At 32.6% G+C, this 10,500-nt stretch overlaps 1 protein-coding gene across 1 annotated transcript; it reads right to left on the reverse strand.

Moving 5' to 3' along the window:
* Positions 1-4,853: 4,853 nt before the first annotated feature.
* On the reverse strand, positions 4,854-10,225 carry LOC141452300 (uncharacterized). Its single transcript, XM_074124293.1, has 3 exons — positions 10,093-10,225; positions 5,055-9,351; positions 4,854-4,979 (listed from the first exon to the last, which is right to left on the reverse strand). The coding sequence occupies exon 2, from the start codon at positions 9,216-9,218 to the stop codon at positions 5,844-5,846; it is 3,375 nt and encodes a 1,124-aa protein (XP_073980394.1). The 5' UTR covers positions 9,219-9,351; positions 10,093-10,225; the 3' UTR covers positions 4,854-4,979; positions 5,055-5,843.
* Between the last annotated feature and the right edge of the window lie 275 nt (positions 10,226-10,500).

Below are 10,500 nucleotides of genomic sequence, written 5' to 3' on the forward strand. Positions count from 1 at the left end.
TGTTGGGGGCAGCATCAGAGAGAAACAAAAGAACTTTTTCGTTCAAAACTCCACTGGGCCATAGGATATGCATTGAGGCATCGAAGAATCGTGAAATGGTGGAATGTTTGCATTTTTCGAGAACTTCACAGTTCAAAAGGAATGGCTTTGAATCCACATCAGCATCACTGTCAAGTTTTCCAATAACTGCATTGGCAATATACCTGCCCTCAACGTCAGTGGTTTCAACAATTGACACCTAAATCTTTGATATGTTCTCGAATTTTGGTTAGTGTATCTTTATAGATATCTTCCAGGTAGTTCTTCCGCAGAGTGCTCTCGTCAGGCATTTTTCCCCAATATAGGTCTCTAAGAATCCTTTGAAATGAGGATTTTTAAGTTTGTGGAAAGGGATATCTGCTCTAACCAAAGCCCGACACAGATCTGTACTCAGAGTAGACTTACTTGCTGATGGAGATGTAAGGAAGGCTTGATAGGACGTCCTCTCTTTCTTTCTGTTTTTATTCTCTATGTGCGATCCGGTGGCAATATGTTGGGTGACTTGGGAACGTTGAGAGCAAGAAACGCGCTTGTCACAAGCTGTGCAGTACAAAATGTCTCCATCACTTCGAAAAAGTTCTGCTGGAAACTCGCGAAGATATTTAGCAACCAGTTGTTTGTTTGAGGCCGATGTTCGTGGCATTTCACCCAAAAAAGAATACACTAAGTGACCGAACGAAATGAATTGGACACCTCAACGAACGAGCTGAAAGAACAGACAACGTCAAACAACTTCAAAGAACTAACAAGTGCCCGTCACTGTTTAGCAGCATTCTGTGTAAATTACAATAAACATTGTACCCACTGTGATTCACAGCCCTACAGTCTGTGGTTCACAGTTCCTGTCAACCACCTCCCAATCATGAAAATATGCCCAAAATGAAAAATATGTACATATTTTGATTAAATATGTAGAAATATTTATTTATTTTAATCAAATAAGTATAAATATGCGATAACATCCAAATATGTGGAAATATGTGAAATAAAAGTAGACTCAAACTGCTTAAAAAGTGTCAGTATGAATACTTCTAGTTGAAAAACGTCTGTAAATTGGCTAGAAAAAATATGTAAATACATCCGAATCCGTTCCCTAATGATAAGGCATACAAACAAGGAAAATAGAAAATATAAAGAAAATGAAAATGCTGAGCACATGCTTTGATCAAGAGAGAAGGTAATAATAGAAGTTAGGTTAGATTCCGCGAGTAGCGCTAGCAGTCTCTGACGGTTCTGCCAACCTACACGGTTACAGTATATCATTATTTAATATAAAAAGCTTTTCCAAATACTGTTTAAACCCCGCTTTCGCCTTCATTATTCTTTCTTCAAAATGGTTCTTCAATATCAGGGTAGGTGTTATCGTTATACTAAGATATTTATATTGATTTACAATATCCTTCTGTAGGCACGCCTACCACCTTTACTAAATACCATTATCTTTGACTTCGATAAATTTATTTTTAGATTCTAAATGGAAAAATAATTTGTCCAAAGAGTTGGATCATTCTTTGGAGACCCCTGGGTGTGGAACGAGAGCATGATTAAGTCATCAGCATAAGCAAGGAGTTTAAACTGAACATTATTAACCCAGATACCGTCCTCATCCAAAAACTCCTCCAAGTCATTTAGGTATAATGAAAATAGCAAAGGGCTTAATGGACACCCCAGTCTAACGCCCGTGTTAGTTTTAAAAGAATTTGTCAGACCATCTTTACACCAGACTGAACTTTTTGTACCTTCTAACAAGTTGTTTATGGCATTGACAAATTTAGTTATACAACAGTTATAAAGCCAGATTTGTCTTTTATAAAAGAATAATGTTTGTTGGCATACGAGGAAAAGCAATGAATGTGAAACATTCAACTTGGTTAGATGTAAATGCTAGGAGATAGAACTTTTTTCATTTTTTTCTGAGCTGATTCAGCTATTCTTAAGGGCTCAAAGGTGATTTATCTTTAACTGAGACCTCTCTTCGTCCATTACAACATTCATAACCTTTACATCCAATGAATTACACTTGTTTTTTAATGTATTTTTTATTTCTTTATATGCACCATAATACTTAATAAATAATAGGTAATATATTTTTACAGTACATTTAAAATGAGAAATGCTGATATTTTCTAAAAAGCAGGACATTTTTAAAAATCGGTGGTACGCGGGACAGTCCACCAAAAAGCGGGAGTGTCCCGCCAAAATCGGGACGTATGGTCCTTCTTTAACGCTTTGAATTTTAAATTGAAATTAGTATAAAATATCTTTTTATAAGATGAAAGGCTGACGGCATTAGGTACGTCTATTTCCCCCCCCCCCCACGCATAGAGTTCGTACATTTTTGTCAAATTTAATTCTGGCGACAGAAATTTAGCGGCTGTCTGATTTCTTTGATAATGTGACAAATAACGAGGAAATTTGTTTATGTGGTCCTTGATTTGTTTTTTTTTTTTTTATAGCTTAACTTATTCCATCCTGCTTGAGTAGCTCTCTTGACAACTTATTACACTGTGATCTCATCTTACTTAGTGCACTATTTACGCGTTTCGTAGAGATTCCAAACGTCTTAATTAATCTAATTCTATCTAAAGGTAAATCTACTATCAAATACGTTTGAACTGAATTTTTACAAAATAAATTTTTATACAATACATTGTATTGTGAACAAAGAGCTCTACTTAACATCTTGCTCATATAACAAGTCTTTATATTTTCTTAATAATTCTTTTTATTAGTGTTTCAATACCAAATGGGGATCTTGTTCTGACCACACCCAGCTATATCCCAAATTAGAAATTAAATTCTCTAATTGACTCACCCAGTTATACTTGAGTACATTACTCGTAGACCCTCGTAGGGATAACATTTTATTAAAACAAATTCTGGGCAATCTATTGTTACACAGTAGTAAACTTTTCAACCACCAATTAATTGTAAGTTTCAAGATTTGCAATTTTAACATTATTGTACATGTTTCTAATCTTATTATGTAACCTGGGGTTTGGATAGGCTAATAAAAGAGAGATTCGTAAAATTTAACCTTCTTAAAATTTTCTAAAGTGTCGTAAGTACCGTAATAACCATATTTCACATGAATATAATAGAACTGAGCGAATTAAACTATTAAATAGTGTGGTTTTTAAAATCCAAGAAGGTGATTTGGAGGTGATTATAATTTGTTTGGCTGAATTTATATGTATTTAACACTAAACCTACCGACATTTATGCATACCTATTCCTACCGTGACCGGTCAAATGACCGCACTTTGAAATCACTTAAATTTCTTATTATAGAATGAAGATAATAATCATTTAACAATGAAAAAGCATAGTTTCTTTTGTTTAAAAATAAATCTCGTAGATTTTACTCTTTTTTGCTTCATTTTTTGTAATTATAGGCTTCTTAATTGCACATTTCCCGCATACGTATTTTTTAAAGTTTAGACAGGATTTTCTAGTCTTATTTCCTTTGCAGTATCTTATTTGGCTATTTTCCGACCATTTGTTCGTGTACTATTTGTCATGCTTTTGCAATGGTAACACAAATTTTGCCTTGAAATTTCACTTTCGTTAGTTTTTGATACAAAATCCATGCATTTAGCCCTGCTAAGTCTAGGATATTGAAAACTATTTGTTGAGACCATCTCCGAGATTTTCCTCGGTTATATTTCTTCCACGAGCTGTATACATTTCTGATAATTTCAGAGCGACAAACTCCCCAAGCGGAACTGAAGGTTCTCTGCTTTCACGTTTTCCCAAAAATGGAAAGCCTGTTATTGCATCGAACGCTAGCCAAGATTTGATACCCAAATTTGTCCGGTTTATTTGGCATGTACTAAGTAAATCTGCATCTTGACTTTGTTGGGAACAAATGTTATTTACTAAGAGATCTATGCTCTTGGTTAGAACAGTTTTGACTGTTTTCTACGAATTTGTTCCAAATAGACCGGGATCCCTCGCCCTTTTTCGTAAGTGATTACTAACAAGCTAATTTTTCGTCAGTAGCTTCATTTTGACGAGACGCCCAACATTAGCTAGTACAAAAATTTCGTAAGTGGTAGCTAAGGCTGGAAACATAGTGGAGCGGCGAGCAAAGCGGCGCTGATAGCGAAGAGCGAAGCGGCGAAATCAAACACAAGTTAACATATGGGACCGCGCATAGTGGCGAGCAAAGCGAAGATAGAGCAACTCTATCTATTTCTAGTTTTTGTTTTTGCCGCTTTTCTCTTCGCTATAATCGCCGCTTTGCGCGCCGCTCCACTATGTTTCCAGCCTAACAGGGGTAATGAGGACATAATTTGTTGATTTAGTGGTTATCAAAAATTCATTACTAACTGGTTTTTTTTATTTATAATTCTCATAATAATTATCTAAATTAGCCGAATAAATATTTGTCCTACAAAATGCTAGGTTTGATCAAAGAGGTCCCATTTTTGCAACATGTACTATTTGCGAGGTCATGAAAAATAATTACTAACCAGCTGATTTTTTTTTGTTTGATTAGTTAATAATTATATAATTTAACGCCCACATTGTCCTACACATTACGTGGAACGTTTTTCTAGTCCTACACTCCTAAGTTGTCCATACCACAGGACCATTTTTTTTATTAGTAACTGTAGGACAAAAGTATCACGTGATACATTAGTGTGTTTTTTATCCGAATAAAACAATGTCCTACAAAAAAACTGGTATGCATCCGTAGTCCTACAATAATCGTAATTTTCCTTTTTCCTATGTGCAACATGATGTAAAGTGAAAATATATTTATTGAAATAAATCAACTTTATTATGTAACATACATGAAAAAGTAGATACTTTTATACAAAAAAGAAATTAATTTTCATCTGACTCATCAGAAAAGCATTCATCCTCACTACTGGCATCACTCTCCTCATCTTCATCAGTATCTTCTTCATTCTGATCTTCCGTGGTATCTAAATCTGTAATAATATGAAAAAATTAATTAATGTCGCCGAAAAATTAAAAACCAAATTTCAATAATATTAATAGGGTACCTTGCAATTGAGAAGATAATTCTTCAAAGGATGGGCTTTGAGGACCATCAAACCAATAATACTCGTATTTACCATCAATTATTGTCCATCCATAATTTTCAGGTACTTTATCTGTGGGGCACCGCATGTGTGCATTACACCATACATTGCTGATGAATACCGTTCTTTTAATTTGTTGCAACAATTCTTGTTTTGTTGGTGGCAAACTGGAAGGATCATATCCTATAATATTTTTTTTTAATACTTTTTCACTTCCACTTTTTGATCTATAGCCTTTTTCAAATAGTTCATACCGTCCTCTGTTGATATCATTTTTGGTTTTTAATGAGTACACTCTACATACATACTCTTCAATAATTCGAACTATTTCATTTGACGTTGTTAATACTGTATGATCACTTCGTAGGAGTTGAATAAAAGCCTCTTGAAAATTTTTATTTTTCTTAAAAATACTGAAAGGTCTTTTTTTTCCTTTACGGAAAAAAGCGGGATTGTAATCATTTCCTGTAAAAATATGGCATATAGCAAATGAACACGATAATTGATCTCCAAGCTTGGCATAAATTTCATTTATGTTCAGGTACATTTTTTTTTTATTTGTGCTTAAATTAATTATTACTTGTATTTCATCTTTTAAATACTTGAAATTTGCCAACATTATTATTGGTATATCAGAATCTGTACAATGTATCTGCACACGATAGTTACGATTAAATTGACAAACATGGTACACAATTTTGGTGTCAGCTTCTTCATGATAACAAGAAAGATTATAATCAATAATTCTTTTTATTTTATTATCACTAGACACCTCATAAGTGATAATAATTGATCATAATTAAGTTTAACAGTCTTCCCTTCAATCAAGGTAAAAAATTCATCGCTTGTCCAATCTTCAATTAAAAATTCGACAAATTTTTCTTTAAAGTTGCTACTCCTCAATAATTTGCAGAAATCCACAGGACGATTATTGTCTCTACGTATGACGTCATACTGTGTATCCTCTTCACCTCTCAGATCATGTTCAAAATCTTTGATACTGGGTTTTTTGTACTTGTCAAATATAATATGTACTTCTTTTTTATTATATGTAAGTATTTTTAATATATGTTTTGAGATTTTACCATAACTGTTTGGAACGTTTTTCAGCGTATGTAATAAATAAAATCCATCAATTAAGTGAATGTCTGCTTCTGGAGGATTTTCAATTTCGGTTTGATATTCTAGTAATTCATTAATAATCACAGATTTAGGGGTCTTGCATATTGATCCATTAGTATGACAGAGTGAAAAAGGAACAGGAGCTAGAGGATAACTTAATGCTTTTTCTATATCAATTTTATTTTCTACTGATGCATAAAGTAAACGGCCAAAAACATCTCTTTGCATTTTAATTTCTTTGACTTTTCCATTAATTTTGACTTTTTTCGTATTCTTGTACTCAAAATTAATAATTTTATTTTTACTAATGGCTTTATCAAACCTATCTGGTGTTATCCGAGTCTCAGTAATGAAATTCTGATGCTGTTTTTCACCCTCTATTTCAACTGATGATAAAAATTGATATATTTCATCGCTAACGGACTGACCTTTCGATATATTGTAAAGATAATTTTTTGGCAGATCGAACGAGAAAGGGTTGGTGTACTGCTTTATTAGTTGCATTAATACTTCTAAGTTTTTCGTAGCTTTCTTAATGGATGACTCCTTTAAGTCTTTCGTTATGTCATCGGTGGATTTCATATTACAAAACTCCATCATTTTTGATATAACACTCGTACGTAGTGAATGAGTAATTGACCATTTTTGTCGTGCAGAAAACGAGTTTGTAACGTTAATAATTCCAGAAGCTTTAGAAGCAGCATCAGCATTGATTGTTTGTTCAAGTGTTAAATCAATCGGTATTCTTGAAAACGGTTTCATTGTTCTGCGAATGCCCAAAAAACTTTTTTGACAATCATTAAGTAATCCAGGATGTGTTGTTTCAATATTTATTAATTTATCCCAATAAATAGACATATACCTTGCATAATTATGGTGGTTCATTGAAAAGAAAATATTGGTTATTTTCGGTAAAATGTATATAAAGAAATTAAAATCACCCGTACGAATACTGTATTCTAATTGAAGATAATATTCAACTAATCTGGTGTACATTAAATAAATTTGAGGTGTTTTACCATGTCTTCCAAGTAGAGTTTCATTTTTATATTGTTCATATTTTTCAAATAACTTTTTCAAATTCTCATTGGTTATTTGTGGGTCCTCATTTTGTTCTTTATTAAATATTTGTAAATACTCTTGGATATTTTCCAGGTTCTCATCATGTTGCTGTAAAAACCGCTCCAAATGCAAAACCTGCAAAGCAAGGGAGAGTAGAGGATGAATCTTTCTACACCGATTAAAATGTTTTCCAGTTAAAAACGAATTGATAGAACCACTGGCTAAAATTTCGCTATCTATAAGAATATTTGTTAAACCAGATCCACTTATAAATTTCCCGATTGCTTTCATGAATGATAACATTATATGGAAAGATCCAAAATTAATGAAAAGTTTTTGAAATTCGTCCTCGGCACTCTGTATCCGTAAAGCAATCTTAGCCATGGCTAAATCGTAAGTAACACAGAAGAAATTTTTCTGGCATTCCGAAGCGATTTGCAAACTTCTTCGCATTGTCTCTTTCACAACTGATGGATCCGTGGGTGAATCATTAATTTGCGTGAGATACTCCACCTTTTGAATTTTACTAGTATCTTTAAAAATTTTGGCAGTATATCCTATCCACATTGGCGTGTCTGAAATTTGTAACTTATGGGAAAGTATCCACGCAAAGTATTTATGTTGAAATTTATCTGAATTTTGTATATCTTCGGGTAACGATGAACTACTATGCCAAAATTTTGGACGACGCCGACGTTGCTTCGTAGGCTGTAAATGTTCAAATAAGTCGTCCTCAAATGAACGTTTTCTACGACCAGAGAAATCACGAACATTCATTGATAAATTCTGTTCAAATACTGTAGATGCATCGTTCCTTTCGATGATGTGCAACTCTTCTTCTATTGGGATATTTTGATAAAGAATACCCACTGTGTCATGCAGGGTATTTTTACCAGAGCTTGTTTCCACAAATCTATCGTAATTATCCCACGCTACTCCACATGACAATATAGAAGTGCGTAAAATGCTGGTAGGACATAACTGATTATTAGAAGTACAAGAGTATGCAGCAGACGTTTCTAATTCCAGTATACTGGGATAGGTGATGCAGTAGCCTTGCCTACTTAATATCTCTACTACTTTTTTGCTTCCAGTAAGGCTCTTTACAGTCATACCCAATAAAATATGTTTTTTCGGTTTGATGTATCCTCTTGTAATGCTGTAGATAGAATCCTGTGAATAACAAGAAGATAATCTTCTAACTCGATCGCAGCTTTTTTTGCCAACGCCGCTCAAGGCAGTAGTCCAAAAAATATTTAACCACTTGGGAATATCGCACTCTCCTTTATTCAAGACTTCACTATCTATGAAATCTGTTAAAGGTTTTTTTTTAATTTTCATTATATTTTGGCGATATTTTAAGGCGAAATCTTGAGCTTCTTGTTCAAATATGATGTCTTCGATTTCTTCGTCATCAATAGCTTCTATATCAACTTCAGAGGATATAAAAAATTGCTTATTTGAAATTTTAACTAATGTAATTTTATTCTGTAATGTTTTCAGAATGAAGTCCTTGAGAACATGAGTGCTGAAAATGGAAGCCTCCAAATCTGTATTTTCATATGTCTCTTTTAGAAATTCCGTGTAGCAATCTTGGAGGTGAATTAGTGACAACACTCGACGATTTGCAATAATTTCTTTTTCAATATATAGAATTAATCGTTGTTTAGCAATTTTATGGCTGTCTCGCTTCTTAGACCAATCATCGGTAGAGGGTGGATTAACTTTTCTTTGATGTTTTGCAAAATAATTGACATTACAATTATTATGATATGCTAAAGAAGACTGGTTGACAGAATTACTCTCTTCTTCAATTTTTTGCAACATCTCAATGTCATTCAATTCTGTAGCATAGCTTTTAATTTTTTGTAGAAAAGGTATTTTATTTTTAATGTTACGGCAATATATTTGCCGCCCTTTACGTTTGATGTTAATTTTCATGCAAAAAAAGCATGAATTGGCTGATCCATCATTTTCAAAACTCTCAACATCTATCTCATCATGTGCATAGCTCTCTTCAACAGTATCCAGCGAATGTACAATGTTTTCTGTTTCTTCATTCTGTTCGATATCTCTGTAAATAATAACATGTGAAGCTATTATATTAGTAACGAAAAAATCAATAACCGAAAACATTTTTTTTGGAGCTTTGTCAGGGTGGCGACTTGAAATTAATTTCAAAATTCCCAGACTTTCCCTTACCAAAAATAAAATTCCAAAACCTACAAAAAAATATTTATTATTCAAATATTCGTTAAAATTGCAAATTATTTTGAAAATAATTTTTGTATATTAGGATTTAATTCTTATACCCGAAACTGGGTAAAATTTTAGAATTATGAATGTTTGTATACTTTCTTGCAAATTTCCAACTCTTTAAAAAGACCAATTTCTTTTGATTAAATATTTATAACTTTTGAAAATACAACAATTAATATAATTATAATTAATAATCTTTTTGAAGTTATACTTCTTTTGTTTTTAAATTAACTATCCATACATTTAGTTTTTTTAATATTATTTATCACAAAATAGAACAGATATAATTAAAAAATATTTAGAATTCTATAGAAATAATAAAAAATTAACTATAAATTTCCCTGACTGAAATTAAAATTCCCTAACTATTCCAGACATTTTAAATTCCCTGACATTTCCAGGTATTCCAGGTCAATCGCCACCCTGTTTGTGTATAGGCGAAAATAATTAATAGCTAAAAAATATTTAAATGGCATAATTTTGTAATCTGTGAATTCACATGTACTCATTATAAGAATGAACAATAACGTAAAAAAAGAATATTCAACGAACTAACCGAGAGGAGCATGGCACTAAGTGTGGTTCTACGATTGGAGCAGACGATAAAGAAGTCGAAGCGTCTGTAACTTCAGTACATTCAGCTGCAGACGATGTTACAGCTGGCTCAGATCTGTATAAAACAAATAAATAAAAGAATAATTCAAATTAAGTATATACATTAGACACAAAAATTACGGGATTGAAAAAAAGGTCATAATAAATTATAATAAAAGGTCTTAATAAATTATTTATCATATAAGGTTAAGCACCCAGTAGCTGCTCAGCGATCAGTAACTGCTTACTCCATGTATTTGTATATCTATATTCATATATATAGATATACAAATACATGGAGTGAGCAGGTACTGATTCCTGAGCAACTGCTGGGTGCTTTACCTTATTTTGAAAATAAAATTAAAAAATA

The sequence above is a fragment of the Rhodnius prolixus genome, unplaced genomic scaffold, assembly GCF_049639745.1.
Source record: "Rhodnius prolixus isolate KJV_2025 unplaced genomic scaffold, Rpr scaffold_3, whole genome shotgun sequence".
Classification (NCBI taxonomy): Eukaryota; Metazoa; Arthropoda; class Insecta; order Hemiptera; family Reduviidae; genus Rhodnius; species Rhodnius prolixus.

What these genes read in the sequence shown, in the direction of transcription:
- LOC141452300 (XM_074124293.1), bottom strand. Translation starts at nt 9,218, where the DNA reads ATGAAAATTAACATCAAACGTAAAGGGCGGCAAATATATTGCCGTAAC.